Source organism: Aulostomus chinensis, chromosome 10 (assembly GCF_037954235.1).
Source record: "Aulostomus chinensis isolate RoL2024-O1b breed Wild chromosome 10, RoL_Achi_v1.0, whole genome shotgun sequence".
Classification (NCBI taxonomy): Eukaryota; Metazoa; Chordata; class Actinopteri; order Syngnathiformes; family Aulostomidae; genus Aulostomus; species Aulostomus chinensis.
The window spans coordinates 28,238,149-28,253,967 of NC_141329.1; the positions used below are offsets into that span (position 1 = coordinate 28,238,149).

A 15,819-nucleotide genomic window follows, 5' to 3' on the forward strand; every position below is an offset into this window, starting at 1 on the left:
AACAGCTAATTATAGTTAAGATGGAGCTCACCCTGGGTCCAGGAAATCCCACAATCCCCTTCTCCCCTTTGATTCCAGGAAGAGCATCCAAACCCTGAAACCACACACCAGTATTAGCAGAACCCTGTTTTTAGGTGCTCCGGAGATCTTTCTTTCAGTGGAACACAGTATTCCGGACCACCTTGAGCCGGCTGAACCAGTGGTTTGATCTGGACTTACCGGCAGCCCTTGAACCCCACAGACACCTTTGAGCCCTCGTTGACCCTGAAGAACCAACAAAGCTCATTATCAGAACCAGGAGCAAAACTTTAGAATCAGAGCAACAAAAAAAGTAAAAGAAACACAGTACAGCCTTATGATAACAACAGATTCACAACAGGAACTGCAGAATAATTATGGCTGAACACAGTAACCAGAAAAAGTAAGCTGTAATCTGATTGGTTGAAGCACACTGTGGCCCCACCCACCTGCTCTCCTTTGATGTACAAGTCTTCAGGAGGGTTGACATACTCAAACGGCCCTGGAGGCCCTTGGAGGCCCTGCTCCCCCTGTGGTTGAAACACAGTACTGCAGGTTCATTGCTATACAGTACTGTATAGTACTACACATTACGATACTGTACTGCAGACTGCTGTTCGCTACAATATAGAACTATGTTGCTGTTACACAAATTGCAGTTGTACTCTCTCTAGCTCGAGGATCAATCCACCTCTGGCAACCTTCTTTTTGCAACATCTTTTATTTCCTTCACTTCATCTTATTGTGTAAATCTATGAGAGTTCACTTTCATGACTTCATCAGCAGGGGCATCGATTTAAATACGGGACTGGTTTGAATTCAGCCTTCCAACGTCTCTGTGGAGGATCAGCGGGTGTCACCGCCACTGATGCGTGTGGGGCCTCCCACATCACTCTGTTACAGTCTCTAGTATCTGTTCCACTGGTATTTTTCTTTATGAGGTAATTCAACCTATAATATTTGAGGATTGTTTTTTAATGGGTTCCTTGAGTGTAAGATTAGAATCGAAGACCACAACGTGAAACTTCGACTGTCGCACCACCTCCAGTCTCTCATCCTCTGACCAGAACAGACACTTGCAGGCCCTCTGCTGGCTGGACACTGAACAACATGCATAACTGGTACCACAGCAGCTCCTTCACTTTAGTTTAACCCTTTTATTTCACTTTAGCTGTGTTTTATAGACTTGAACCTGTTAATATAGAAATAATAATAGTAGTAGTAGGAAAAGTACTACGTGTAGTAGTGGCAGTAGTACTGTGTGAAGGGAGACAGGCAACTAAGAGGTTCTGTGCGCAGTGTTAACAGTTGTGTTTCTTGAATCTTCTGGACACGCCCCTTTAGTGATGACATCACAGGTCACTTGCTGTGAGGTAACTGAAGAGGTAGGGATAGTTTTGAGTGAGTATTTGTACCTCATCTCCTTTCTGTCCTGGCAGAGATCGACCTTTTTCCCCCTGGAACACACAAAATCTTCAACATCAACCGCGCGAAGCAGGCGACACACAAAGATAAACATTGAAAGATGCAAAAACAAATGGCTGTGATGATGTCACGGCCCCAAAATGATGGCCCAGCACGGTTGCTTGCTATTCTTACGTGTGCAGGAGCACGCAACAGTAACAGCAGCCAGGTGTATCTCTAGTATAAGGTGATGATACTTACCGGCAGACCTCTGGAACCGGGCAGACCAGCCAGACCCTGCAGACACACACGGTCACATGGTTACCAGTAAGGAATCTTCGTTCTCACACACCAGTAAATTAAATGGAGACACCCTAACATGGTTCCCCAGGGGGCCTCACAGGCTTGGATCGAGCCAGGGAGGGAGGGGCCACACAGCCAATCAGAAGGAGGCATGAAACACATCTGCTGGAATATGTTGATGAACCTGAACTGGTTTAACTGGATGTGCCAGTCTGGTGAACTCCGAGGTCACAATGAAAAGATCCACTTGGTACCAATAACTGATCGATATATTGATGTATTGATCACTGATGAAACACAGTGAATTATCTTCTATATGTTTGGAAATTAGTAAGTGGGCGGAGCCTCTGATATCAGTGCTCTCCTCCAGCGTGATGGAGAAATAATTATGGCTGAGGAACCTCTGTTGGAGTACCTTTACTAGTATACGCTTAGAACATACTCAGTATACACCCAGTACACACTCAGTAATCACTCAGTACACACTCGGTACACGTTCAGTAGACATTCAGTAAATGTCCAGTACAGGCTCAAAAGATACTCAGAACAATCTTAGTCCACAGGCCCAGTGGTCCGGCTCAGGCAGGGCGCCACGGCACTGAGCTCTGCTAAAACACACACACCGTCACTATGTGACAGAGAGGCAGCAGAAAGGTGGAGGATCAGATGGATCAGAATGTATCTGACCAATCAGGGGAAGTGCTGGCTCCGCTTCTGCTGTGGAGTTTAGCAGAGAAGAAGTGTGTGGTGATCCAAGTCAGGAGGAGGCGAGTTCTGGCTGGTCTGGGAGCAGACACTTCAGCTACATCCATGACTGTATGAATACAGTACGTGTGTGTGTGTGTGTGTGTGTGTAGGGGACTTGTACACCCTTGTCAGAAAAGAACTTGATGATACTCAATGACAAGATTTTGTTTTGTTTTTCAGTAAACCTGGCAACTCTAGGACACGCATGGCTGTACAGCTTTAGGATGTGTATCATGATCAGGGTTGACTCACTTTGGTCCCGTCCAGGCCTGTGGAACCAGGAACTCCAGATGGACCTTGGAGACCCTGCTTGCCCTGTGGACACATGAGATGTCAGAGACGAGGAACAGTTGAGTTTCAGCTGTCGGTACATGAATGTCTGTTAGTTCTCACCTGGAGACCAGGAATTCCACTGGGCCCGACGTCACCCTGTAATACACACAAATTGCAATGTTACTGACACAATCACGGATCAATAATCAATAAGCAGCGAGAGGACAACTGAAACGCACCATGAAGTGCTGTCTTGGTGGTGCTGTGAACATTAATAATCTGGGAGCCTTTATGCCTTCATGTTACTGCTCCTCAGGTACAATCACATTTACAGCACATGTCCTGACAAGTATATTTAATTTAGACACCCTACATGTGCCATTACAAGCAGATTTACTGTACATATGTACTTACAGGTGTATTTACTGAGCATCTGTACTTTAGGGTATATTTATGGTACAGGTGTTCTTACAGGTATTCCAGGGTACTGTATGAAGTAAATCACTGGATCTCCAGGAAGTCCCTTCAGTCCAGGTAAACCCTGCAGCGCAAAACACAGTTACCATGGTAACAACAAACTACTGTATATCCTCAAAAGGCCCCGCCCATTACACATACAGAGCATCGCTCAGGTAAGGCAAGAAATCTCACCAGTTCACCATCAGGCCCTTGTTCTCCAGGAAATCCAGGATCTCCTTGCTTTCCTCTTGTTCCATTACACCCATCCAGACCTGGAAAACCAGGACCTCCGGCTGGGCCGGGGTGACCCTGAACATATAAACGTATGCTGACAGTCTGACCTTTGATCTCACAATGCAACGAAAGTGATCAGTGGGGCGACAAGGTTGGGATTTCTTACCGGAACCCCTTCTAAACCGGGAAAACCAGGAACGCCAACGCTTCCCTGAAACAGCAAACAAACTGAGCTGGTGAAGGAGCTGTGTGGCCTTGTATCAGGATCAGAAACATGTGACCAGAACTATGCTTGTTTTTCTGAACTGACCCATCAGAAGCTAAACATTATCTCACCACATCCCCCTTCAGTCCTGTAGCTCCCGCTGGGCCCTCGTTCCCACGCCTACCCTTTTCTCCTGGTGGGCCCTCAGGTCCTGGGAATCCCGGTGGCCCCTGAGGGCCCTGACGCCCGAGAGGACCTGGAACACCCTAGAGGAAACAAACGGTTCCATTATATCTGTATAGAACCTCCCAGAATCTGGTTCCTTCAAGAGGGTAAAGGCGGGAAACAGGACAACAACATGAATACGGTCCTGGTTTGAATTCCAACCAGCCAATCAGAGTCGTTGTTTGAGACGACACAGCTGCTCTAGAACGCTGCAACATAACATGAGGAGAGTGACATCAAACGCTGTGATTGGTTAACTACGATGACTCACTCTCTGGTAACGCCCACCTAGGACTGCAGTCTGATCAGACCGAATTATGAGGAGAAACCCGGTGAAATTCAGTGTCGGGCTAAAGCTCTCCTCCCTCTGATGAAAATAAAACTGCATCGTTTCTAACTGGCCACAGGGGGCAGTGTGACCACACACAAACACACACACGCACAGGCAGGGAGTGTGTTTGAACAGCAGCTTGGACGGTCAGGATGTTAATTCAGATGGAATGTTATTTTAAAACAGCACACACACAAACACACGTACACGCACACACAGAGCACTAGTATCATGTGACTCATGTGAGGTTGATAAAACAAAATTCAACTTTAAATAACAGGACAGAAAGCGGCCGTAGTACACGATTATCAAGCTAGAAACCGACATTCCCAAAAGTGGAATGGGAGACAGAGCCTTCAGTTAGCAGGCTCCTCCCCTATGGAACCATCTCCCAGTCCTGGTCCAGGACGCAGACCCCCTCTCTCCCCTTAAAGCAGTCGCTCGCGGCAGCACAGCACCTCGCAGCTGGTTAGCTAGTGGTGGTGGCGGTGAAGGGCAGGGTGCCAGGCAGGTGACAGGTGGGCTAGTGGCACCACACCAAGAACAAGAGGCAGAGATGACAAGATGAATATGACAGCCAGTCACAGGTGGATCTGATGATTAGTAAACATAAACAACCACGAGAGCAGACTGTCATCCAGGAGAGGACAGGAACATCTCCCCTCGTGTGTGTGTGTGTGTATGTGTGTGTGTGTGTGTCTATGTGCGTGTGTGTGTGTTTGTACAGCTGGGTGCAGCAGACAGGCAGAGAGGATTGTGGGAAAGCGTCTGTCTCAGTGATTTCACAGATCAGTGGGTCAAGAGAAAGACGGACAGGGGGAAGACTAACAGAGATCAGAGCTGTCACATCGCATGACATCACACACAGACACACGCATACACATAGACACACACACAGACACGCATACACACACACACACACGCACACACACACACAGACATACAGAAGCAATAACTGATGACATTTTCTTTCGTCTTCTTCTGGACGATCTAACTTCCAACCCATAGGCACCTGTGCGGGTCACTTCCTGCCTCTGTTGGTGTCAGTGGACGTCCTGGTTCTTATCAGTTGTCTGTGTGGTACTCAACTGGACCTCTTTTGGTTTGCTCCAAGACGTTTCACCTCTCATCCCAGATGAAGTCAGAAACAGTCCAACTGACAACCACGCAGCACCAGAGACATCTCTGTTGTTGTCGTCAGCCTCCTGTTCTGTTATCGGGGTCAAGATTGTAGAACCTGCTGGATGGAACTAATCTGGTCATTCGCTGTTCTTAGACTGAGTTTCACTTTGGCCTGGCATCTCTTGAACCGCCATTCAGAGCTACACGCCGCATAATGTGGGTGGGAAAATGGAAGCTAGGAAGGTGGAGCTGTAGCGATGTGCCCTCCCACTTTGGTGATGATGTGAAGGAACATCAACTTCGTTTGAACCTCGACAAGGTGGCTGCACTCGCTGGTGAAAAATTCAGGTCTAAGACTTGACACTTGGTGACTTGATTTGTTCTCGTGGTTTAGAAAATGGTATCAAATATTTTTCAAGGGTTTTGAGTAATAACCTCGTTCCTCGCTTGGTTTGTGTTTGTGATGGCAACAAACCAGTCACTTCCAGCCCGAGTCGGGTTCCCTCACAGGTGTTTCTGTTCAACGGGAATCGTTCTGCTGATTGTTTTCTCACTGGCATTAAGATCTTTCATTTAACAGTTCAAATCCTCACTGATGGCCCGTGACTCACGTTCCGTTCAGCCTTGTCAAATTTCGTCAATGAACCCCAAACCACACGAAGAGCACTTTTTTTTATTGCTTGTCCACATTCTGTACTGACAACCCCCCTTGTCATCCCGCTACGTGTAAGCCATGACGCTTTGTGTTGAGTCTGACACTCAATCAGAGAGGTTTTACGAAACTACATGTATGTATTGATCTGTTTTTGGGGCTGTGTGTTAGGGGGCGGAGACTCACCCTCGCTCCCTTGGCTGGGAAGCACTGACAGGTAGAGCAGTCCCGCCCACCGCATGGCTCCGTCTGGTCACCCTGGAGAGTGAGGGGGCGGCACACATCAGAATGACATCATGCTCTCATCAAGACATCACTTTAGTCCAAATGTTCTCAAAGAAGGGCTCAGGGCTGTCACGGGTCTCCCAGTGGGTCATCAGGAGAAGCATCAAAGCAAAAGTGTTTCTACTTCTTACATGAGACCCACAAACACGTGAATAAAAACACCTGAGTGAAAACAATAAAACCGCAGTCCAAACACTCAGAATCAGCACAACAGAGGGAGCTGAACGCTGTGAACAGCACAAAGGGAGGTTGTAGCTAAGAAGTCTACTAGATGACTTTTAAAAGAGGGCAGAGTTCAATTTAGTTTCAATCCTGTTGTCCATCCTTTTCAATCCGGATGGACAACGGATGGATGGATAGATGGATGTATGCGTGAAGGGATGGATGACAGATGGACGGAAGGATAGGTGGATTGATGGATGAAACAAGAATGGATGGGTAGAAGTAAAGGTGGATGGATGGATGGAAGAACTCTTGAGTTTTGGGGTGTACTCATGTACAGACAGAGAAAAATGTAAACAATACAATCATTTCAGGAGATCTCAGGAAGCAGACAGCTGATTGTGTGCGTGTGTGTGTGTGTGTGTGTGAGTGATAACATCAGTGACAATCACGCTCCTTCTTTTTCTCAAGCACACACTCTTTGAACAGATGTGAAGCGACTTGTGTTCATCAGATATGAGTCAAACGCTGCTTTCAACTGGAACTCGTGAACTTGTGTTTACACCTCATGAACTCTGAGCTTCACAAGTCCCATACGGACTCCTCGAGTGGAGGTAAACACAGCCACAACACTTTTTGAGGCAGAAATCGACCGAAACGCCGTCAACCTCCAAGTACACCTGACAACAACCTTAAAGGATCCATTCTCCTTTCCAGAAAGCCTTTCAAGAATCTCAGCTGAGTTTTAAAGACTTGGAATGTTATCACAATGATGTAGTGGATCCTCCACAATCCTGATCTGGCCAACTCGCTCCTGGAAATCCACAGGCAGCGAACATCAAGTGTTCTGTGTTGCAGGCTGAAGCTCCTCCATCTTCTTCTCATTAACAATAGTAGCATTCAATCCATGTCAGACCGCACGCTGCTGACTTGAGATGAGGACCAGTGACACAAACACGAAAGACACACCAGCTCAGACGCTGTCCAGCTCAACAAGGTCTGTATCAGTGGTGAGACATGGGCTCCTGGAGCAAGACATAGACAGACTAGACCATGCGCCCTGCTGGAGTCGCTCTCCCAGTTTGGGGGTCACAGCCCCTAGTGGCACCACTGTCCTCTCCTCCAGCTCCTGGGCTCCTTCTTCTGGTCCTGCTGTCTCTTGGATGCTCCATCTATCACCTCTCCCCTATCACCTCCACCTTTATGTCAGTGGTCCATCAGCACCAGGTCTGCTTGGTCAGCCAGCACCAGTTAGTCAGTCTGGATCTGGAAGTCCCCCAGGATCTTAGCTGGGTCGTTCTCCACCACTTTAGGAGGGATCTCCCATTCAGACCTTGGGACCTCCAGCCCAGACACAGAGCAGATGTTCCTGTCACCATGCAGCCACGGGGTTCTGGTGCTCCACATGATGGTTTGGCTTCTTACACCTTGCTCTTATGTACTGAACTGTCTCAGGGTCCTGTCTGGTGTCCTAGACCCTGGTCTCTACCCATCTGGTCCTGGTTCTGCTCCGGTGCTGCCATGAGTGGAGCCTCTGCGCTGTCTTTCAGTCCAGCCTTCCTGATATCAGCCTCTTCCTCTACCTGGATGTGGTTCCTGCCCTGCAGGGGATCGTCCCCCCATGATGGTTCCTCCTCCTTTTCCTCTGCATCCTCAGGTTTGTCTGGTCCTGGTCAGTGGCTCTGACCCTCATCAGTCCTCAGCCTTCCCCGCCCTGCTTAGTGTACAGTCTCAGGGTGCTGGACTTGCATTCTGAGAAGATTCTGTGTCCTGGTATCAATGACCTGTACCTCTTCCTTTAGCCAGCTTATTATACCAGCAGGGTGTCTGATGATGTGCTATGTGCTGATGGCTCGGACCGTGTTCTTCCACTGAGCTGACTTCTCAACACCTGCCTGACTCAGAGGAGCTGTTTGGCTGTGGCTGACCTCCTTACAGTGTCCCCATTGTTCTCATTAGCCTGTGGGACCCAAGGTTCTAGCAGCTGTCCTGGATATCTGAAATGCTGCCATTCTTGGCGTACAGCTTGATGTCATCATGTACAGAAGGCGACTGATGGTTGCCCCTCTTCTGAACCAGCATCCGTAGCATTTTAGTGACGATCTGGCTGAGGGGGTTCAGGCCCATCCAGACCAGGAGCAAGGATTGTGCATCACCTTGGTTTATACAGCACCTGGTGGTAACTTGTGCAGTTGGCTTTGAGTTGCTCTCCTGAGCCCCACTCTTGATGAAGGCGCTTAGTGTCCTATTGATGTTGGACATCCATGTGTGTGGCATTGAGTCGTAGGCTTTCTTGTAGTCAGGATGGTTCTGTGGAGAACATTCTATTTATTCTCCTGGTTCCTGCATCCCTTGTGTATCTCGTCAGGTGGGTAGTCAGAGATGTGAGTCATTGCTTGGCAGTCTCCAAGGTCTCAGGTCGCCTGATCTTGGTCTGGAGCTCTGAGAGCCGACGAACTTCTCCCTGGGTTTCCTTGATCTGGTTCTCCAACCTCCTTCTCCATGGGGGTGATGGGGTTTGGGTCATCTTGTAGCCAAGCATCTCCAGGATCCCTGCAGCTGTGGTATCCATCACCTCCCTGGTCTCAGTCACTGTCCTAGTGGTGATAGTCTGTACTGCTGCAGTATTTATTATAATGGTTTTGTACGTATGAATAGGCTACTCCTGTTCTTCTGAATTGAAAACCTGTTTGTGTGTTTATGGGTCAGGACAGCAGATTTTGTCGTGCTGCTGACTGCAGTTTCTTTCAAAGACCCCTGCATTATTTTAACATTTTTAATAAAATGCTGTTTTGAGAGATTCTTCATATTATAGAAAGATTTTGAATGGGAGCGATGTGATGTTCTCAATATTTCATCTTCATGGTAAAACTGACATTAAGTGTGACAGGATTATGTGTGGCCCCTGTGTGGTTTCCCCATCCGGCTCCCCAGGAATAAAACTGCCCCCCTGCTCTTTATCAAGGTGTCACAATCTATCAAGACTGTCACTGTCTGTTTAGCCGCCACTCTCAATAGATCAACCTGTCACTCTGGATGTCAACTCTGGACACATCTGCGTGTCACCCTTAACATATCGACACCGTCACTGAATATCAGGGCTGTGACTCTGTGAGGATCTGTGGACGGCGTGGAGCCCAGCCAGATGAAGAGTTTCCCAGCATGCAGCAGTGTTTGTGTTGCAGGCTGCATTCCTGTGGCGTTGTATAAACTGGGTTAGCAGTCAGGCGTTTCTATCAGCAGCAGGAATGTGACTATCAGACGATCTGCTGTCACCACTAATGTTCTGTAGCCGTCTGCTCTGTCCCTGTCCTGCGTCTGTCCTCAACCTGCTCCCCATCCGTCCTTAAAATGTCCTCAACCTGTCTTCTACCGTCCTCCACCCTTAACTGTCACTGTTGGTTTACCCGTCAGCAATTTCTTGACCATTGTCAGTTAATTTCTTTGTTTTTGCCATGAAAGGAGTGAACATCAGAGTGATGAGGACCTGATTTGTTTGAGGGTCAGGTGAGCGATGCAGGTTCTGACCAATTTGGTTTGAATGCTTGTGAACATCAACTGAAATGTCTCTGGGGTCCAGAGCATGGCGACGTTAGACAAATGTGTTGAATGAATATTTACTCGCTGGCGTTTATCAGGTTCTTCTCGCTGTCCGTTATCGCAGTGATCAATAAACTGCACAGATGTGTTCTTTTATTGCTGTCGTCCACCTGAAGGTCTCAGAACATACACAGTCAGACAGGAAGTTCTGCTCTTTCAATGTCCTAAAGAAATGTTTAGAAGAAGACACGTCTTCCTGCTGTTGCAATACGACCATAAAATAGCCTCCAAATTCATACAGAGAACTTTGACCTCCAGAACTGAGAGAGGATGCTTTAAGAACAGCTGCTTACGTCCGGTAAAGCTTCACTACCACACTCTGAACACTTAGACGCCATTCAGAAAAGACACTTGAACAAAAGAAAACCTCTCCACCTTCACAATAAAAGCACCCTTTTTTTAAAGTGCGGAAAAGAACTCACCGCAAGAACTTGCAGAGGTGTCAGGAACATCAGGAAGTACCTGTGGAGAAAAGAAGAGTAGCTGATCACTGTTCATGCAGCGGCTGATCACACTGTTTCTACCTCCCACGCTGGATGGCTGGATGTTTTTGTGAGTTTATCATAGGCTATTATTGGTGTTTCAATGACCTGCCAGAGAAGCTTGACTCGTATGAAGAACAGAAAACAAAATGGGCAAAGGAGTCGGTTCAGGTTCACCTGGGAACTCGCATCACTACAAAGTCATGGTGTGCTTCCCGCCTTTTGTGAGTCTCACCTGTGTCCTGTCAGGTAATCAGTCCTTTTCAGTCACAGTCCGGCTCCAGGTGTACCAGCTACCTCCTGTCCACCTGTTCTCCACCTGCTTCTTGTGGTCTCATAATTGAGTTTGACTGTCGCTGTCAGTTCGTCTGACGAGTTACCTGACTGTGAGTTACCTGCCTGTGAGTTACCAGCCTGGTGAGTTACCTGCCTGGTGGGTTACCAGCCTGGTGAGTACCAGCCAGTGAGTTACCTGACTGTGAGTTACCAGCCTGTGAGTTACCAGCCTGGTGAGTACCAGCCTGGTGAGTTACCTGCCTGGTGGGTTACCAGCCTGGTGAGTACCAGCCAGTGAGTTACCTGACTGTGAGTTATCAGCCTGTGAGTTACCAGCCTGGTGAGTACCAGCCTGTGAGCTACCAGCCAGTGAGTCACCAGCCATTGAGTCTCCAGCCAGTGAGTTACCTGCCTGGTGAGTACCAGCCTGGTGAGTACCAGCCTGGTGAGTTACCAGCCTGGCGAGTACCAGCCTGTGAGTTACCAGCCAGTGAGTCACCAGCCAGTGAGTCACCAGCCATTGAGTCTCCAGCCAGTGAGTTACCTGCCTGGTGAGTACCAGCCTGGTGAGTTATCAGCCGGTGAGTTACCAGCCGGTGAGTTACCAGCCTGGTGAGATACCAGCCTGGTGAGTTACCAGCCAGTGAGTTACCTGCCTGGTGAGTACCAGCCTGGTGAGTACCAGCCTGGTGAGTTACCAGCCTGGCGAGTACCAGCCAGTGAGTCACCAGCCAGTGAGTCACCAGCCATTGAGTCTCCAGCCAGTGAGTTACCTGCCTGGTGAGTACCAGCCTGGTGAGTACCAGCCTGGTGAGTTACCAGCCGGTGAGTTACCAGCCGGTGAGATACCAGCCTGGTGAGTTACCAGCCAGTGAGTTACCTGCCTGGTGAGTACCAGCCTGGTGAGTTACCAGCCAGTGAGTTACCTGCCTGGTGTGTTTTGAGGTGTTGCCCATTTATCTTTTGGTTTATTTGTTGTAATTCTGACCGTGTGACACTAAAATTCTTCACTTCACTTTAGCAGAATTTAATCCTAAAATTGCATCATGAATCAACAAAAAAAACAACTACTGGCCATGCCCTCTTCTCCCCAATCTGTCAATTATTGCATGGCATCACATGTTTTAGTTTACCAGAGGCAGGTGATGCTGCAGCTGGAACAGGAAGTCAGCAGCATCTTGTCCACTGCTGATGGGAGGTCCTGCCCTCGCTGTCTGACTCCGCCTCCAGGGGCTTCTCAGCCAAAGACGATGCTGCACTTCTGCAATGCTACTTGAGAGAAAAACAAAAGACAAACTGACAGATGTCAACCCACCAAATTGAGTAAGCGGACTCCTCTCTGACCTGCTCGACTGATCGCCGGCTGACTTTCTGATAACTGATGTCTATTTCTACATTTACTAGACAGCTGCCATCATCTTTACTGATGTGGTGGTCCTTGAGATGGAGTCAATGACAAAGAGAACGAAAGAACGTCTTTTAAAACTGATACTACCTAGAGTTTAGTCCTCAAACTCGCCGGGTTGCAGGACATTTGGTCCAGACAACTGAAAACTACAAGTTGCAGCTTTGTCGGATGTATCGATTGTTGGTTTGAGAGAAATGCAGCAGACAGAACGTGGGCCCATGGTCAGATGAAGACAGAAGAACATGGCTGCTGTGCAGTGGTGAAGGGCCAAACGGTCCTAAATCACCACAGTTATTTAACTACCTGGATAAAAATGTGGTTTTCCAGATGGTAAAGAAATCTGTCTGTGGGTTTGCTGAGGAGGGGGGAGAACAGCTGATGCCTGACAATGAATGACTAATCAGTGAGTTTAGCGTGTTATTGATGGAATGAGGAGAACCAGTCACACCGGTATTATTCTGTTGTGACCAGCGAAGGTGATATGACGCACGAGCTCCACTCATAAGGACCTCAGTTCAGTTACGTCGTAGTTCCCAAACCAGGAGTTCTCAAACTCTTAAAACGAGCACAAAAACCACAGCAGTGTAGCGGTGGGCGGCCTTCAGTTTGTTCCCTTTATTCCTATGATCGATCTGATAGTGAAGTTTGGTCAGCCACAGTGGGAACGGTTCCCTGCAAGGTCTGGTTCAACGGAGGTCAGCCTCAGGCACAGGTCCGGTTCAGCGTCCATTCTGCTTCTGTCTTGGCGGCAGAAAATGCAGAGAAGCGTCCGAGTGGTCTGAGCCGTCCTGTGCTTCTGCTGCTGGTGGAGCTCGTGTATGAATGATGGACCTGGACCGCTTCTGTGGGTGAGTCGGTCTTTCAGTCCTGGGTGTGTGGTTCAAAATTTCCATCTGAGGTTCTGGTTTCATGATCCACTGCTTAGAGCTTCACCACATACACAAACTGGGGCTCTTCCTCAGTCCACCTGAATCCAGTCTGGATTCCTCCTCACCGTCTTTTAGCGCTTGTTGCTAAAGTTACGTTAGCTGCTAACATTAGCAGCAGCAGGTGCCGCGGATGCTTTGGCTGCATGTGAATGAGTGTGACCACATGCGGTCTAAACCAGAAATATTCCCAGACTGAACTTGCTGTGTATTAAAACTTGGTTTATGTTTAACAGTATTAACTGTTTTGATAGTATTCTGTTTTCAAAGGTTTCTGGCTTGTTTTCATTTTCAAAAAAAAATAAATTCTGGGATTCCTCGGCGTGCGACTAGAGGGAGCTGGTTTGAGAACCTCTGGCTTAAACCCGTTATTGCAACAAATGGAATACAGTGATACTTGGTGCTGATGGCTCACTCTGATCCGCTCGCCGGATCTACCCAGCAGCCCGCTAAGCCAAAATGGGGGCGAACCTGGGATCAAGGTCACCTGATGTCCCGAATGACTCGCGATCAATTCTCAACATCCAACAGCATCAGCAGCCGGCTTGGTTTGTCACATGAGGTTTACTTGATGGGTCCCTGTACTGTCAAAGCAGGCTGCACCAGAATAACCACCACGGGGCCAAGAAGGTGCTGCTGCAGGGCTGCACAGCCAAAAAACACGTCTGGTTGGTTGCAGTGAAAGGAAAGATTTAGAAACCCAAACGCAGCTGAAAACACGCTGGCTGAGGCTGAACCAACCCTGCGACCCCTACGACTACTTGTTGTCGAGGTTTTCTGAGTGTCAAGAAAGGTGCCACATAAACCTAAACAATAACAGTTATCATTATTATTATTTATTACTGATTTATGTCAAGGACTTTTTCCTCCGTTAGGTATCTCGTGTAATCAGGGGTTTCTTGTCCTGTCACGTGATGACCCTACGTGAGCAGCCAGACACGCCACGTGCATCACCGCTGTCATTTGTTGTTGTCACTGGAAAGTTTCCTGACAAATTACCTCATAAATATGTTTTAAAAAGTAAATACAAAGTTTGCTGACACAAAGTACGACTCAAACACAGTTCAGGACTACGTCTGACACATTAAATAACCACGTCTCAAACGCATCGACGCATGATAACAAAGTACAACAGTTTACCTTTACTGATCCAGGACCTGGGCCGACTGGGTCCTAGAGGGCCCGGGTCCGTCGGCCTCCCAGAGTCCCCAACAAAATCAGTAAAGTCACATTTTTTGTTTTACTTTCATAAAATATCGGTTTCCCAATGTTTTGTTTATTCTGACCAAATTCTTTTCTTGTCTCTCTTCCTTTTTTCTGTTCAGATTCTCCCTGTTTGTGACCAACAAGTGAAGCTGAATGGATCTTCATCATTCACGCGCTCCCTGGAGGTCCTGCTCTTCAGGGGCCATCTTAGCACTTTGCTCATGGACACTAAATTTCCACGGAGCATCGAACCAGCGCCTGTTAGCTTACTAGATGGTAATTAACCCTCCTGAGTCAAGACGCCTTCAATTAGCGAGATCAATTAAAACTAACAAAAACAAATGTCAATAAAGACAACAAAGACAGTGAGACGCTTTTGAAAAGGACAACAAAACGCCAACAGGACTCATTTGAGACGCGGGACGTTCCAGTGTTTCCTGTGTCTGATCGCTAAACGCCGGTGAAACATGAAAATATTTAGAAAACCAAGGCACCAGAACATCAGGACACCAGGACGTCGAGAACATCAGAACGTCGAGAACATCAGAACGTCCAAGACACTCTAACATCCAGAACACCTGAACGCCCAGGAGACCACAACATATCAGAACACTAGCACGTCCAAACATCACTGTCCAAGACACCAGAACATCAGAACACCGGGACACCAGGAGGTCCAGAACATCAGAACATCGGGACACCAGGAGTTCCAGAACATCAGAACATCAGGACACCAGGACGTCCAGAACATTAGAACATCGGGACACCAGGAGGTCCAGAACATCAGAATATCCAAGACACCAGAACATCAGAACACTAGGAGGTCCAGACCATCAGAATGACCAGGACACTAGAACCCCCCAGGACACCAGGACGTCCCGGACCGCGGGGTCACGGAGGTTAACATGCTTCAGTCCAGCAGACTCCAGAAGTAATCGCGTAAAAGTACTCCGTTACTCTTCTCCACTCAGCATCATCAGCGGATCATTAACGTTAATAAACCGCTGACGTCACGCTGGTGTGCAGGTGATTAGTGGTGATCTGATTGGAGCAGAGACAGAGGAGACAAAAGCGTGGACAGGTGTCCACTTACCTGGAGGTCTCGCGCTGCTCCGAGGCTTCACGCGGAGCTCATGTCACCAGAGGAAACACTGATCAACTTTCTCGGTTAAAAGCGCCGCAGCTGCAGCGCGGCTCGCGCGCCGCTCACCTGTCAAGTTAAGAAACGCACACTTCCGGTCCGAAGCTGCGCCTTCCAAAATAAAGTCTATCGACGTAAGAAACGCAAAGAAACATTCCAACCTGTCAGAAGTTCAATTCCTGGTCAGGACAGTCTGAACCGGGAGGAAACCCTGTCTCCATGACGACCATGTGATGCCTCGTATGGAGACGGAACGTGACAGATTGAAGAGATTTCGACTGAATGTGGCGAGAGGTCACATGACCCCAGGAAACTGGAAATTTGCATCTTCTGACTGGGACATCCTGATGCATCAGGTGT

At 48.1% G+C, this 15,819-nt stretch overlaps 1 protein-coding gene across 2 annotated transcripts in view; it reads right to left on the reverse strand.

Moving 5' to 3' along the window:
* Positions 1–15,527, reverse strand: part of col4a4 (collagen, type IV, alpha 4) — a 32,912-nt gene extending 17,385 nt beyond the window's left edge. Inside the window, exons 1-15 of one of the 2 annotated variants that reach the window (XM_086216855.1) lie at positions 15,412–15,527; positions 11,912–12,047; positions 10,443–10,482; positions 6,160–6,231; positions 3,775–3,909; positions 3,605–3,649; positions 3,397–3,513; positions 3,218–3,286; positions 2,866–2,901; positions 2,725–2,787; positions 1,684–1,719; positions 1,434–1,475; positions 468–548; positions 220–264; positions 32–94 (exon numbers count right to left, since the gene is read on the reverse strand). In XM_086216855.1, the coding sequence (XP_086072981.1) occupies positions 32–94; positions 220–264; positions 468–548; positions 1,434–1,475; positions 1,684–1,719; positions 2,725–2,787; positions 2,866–2,901; positions 3,218–3,286; positions 3,397–3,513; positions 3,605–3,649; positions 3,775–3,909; positions 6,160–6,231; positions 10,443–10,482; positions 11,912–11,955 (888 nt within the window). In that variant the 5' untranslated portion in view covers positions 11,956–12,047; positions 15,412–15,527. Of the gene's footprint in view, positions 1–31; positions 95–219; positions 265–467; positions 549–1,433; positions 1,476–1,683; positions 1,720–2,724; positions 2,788–2,865; positions 2,902–3,217; positions 3,287–3,396; positions 3,514–3,604; positions 3,650–3,774; positions 3,910–6,159; positions 6,232–10,442; positions 10,483–11,911; positions 12,051–15,411 lie in introns of both variants that reach the window. The other variant, XM_086216856.1, reaches the window with a different exon arrangement.
* Between the last annotated feature and the right edge of the window lie 292 nt (positions 15,528–15,819).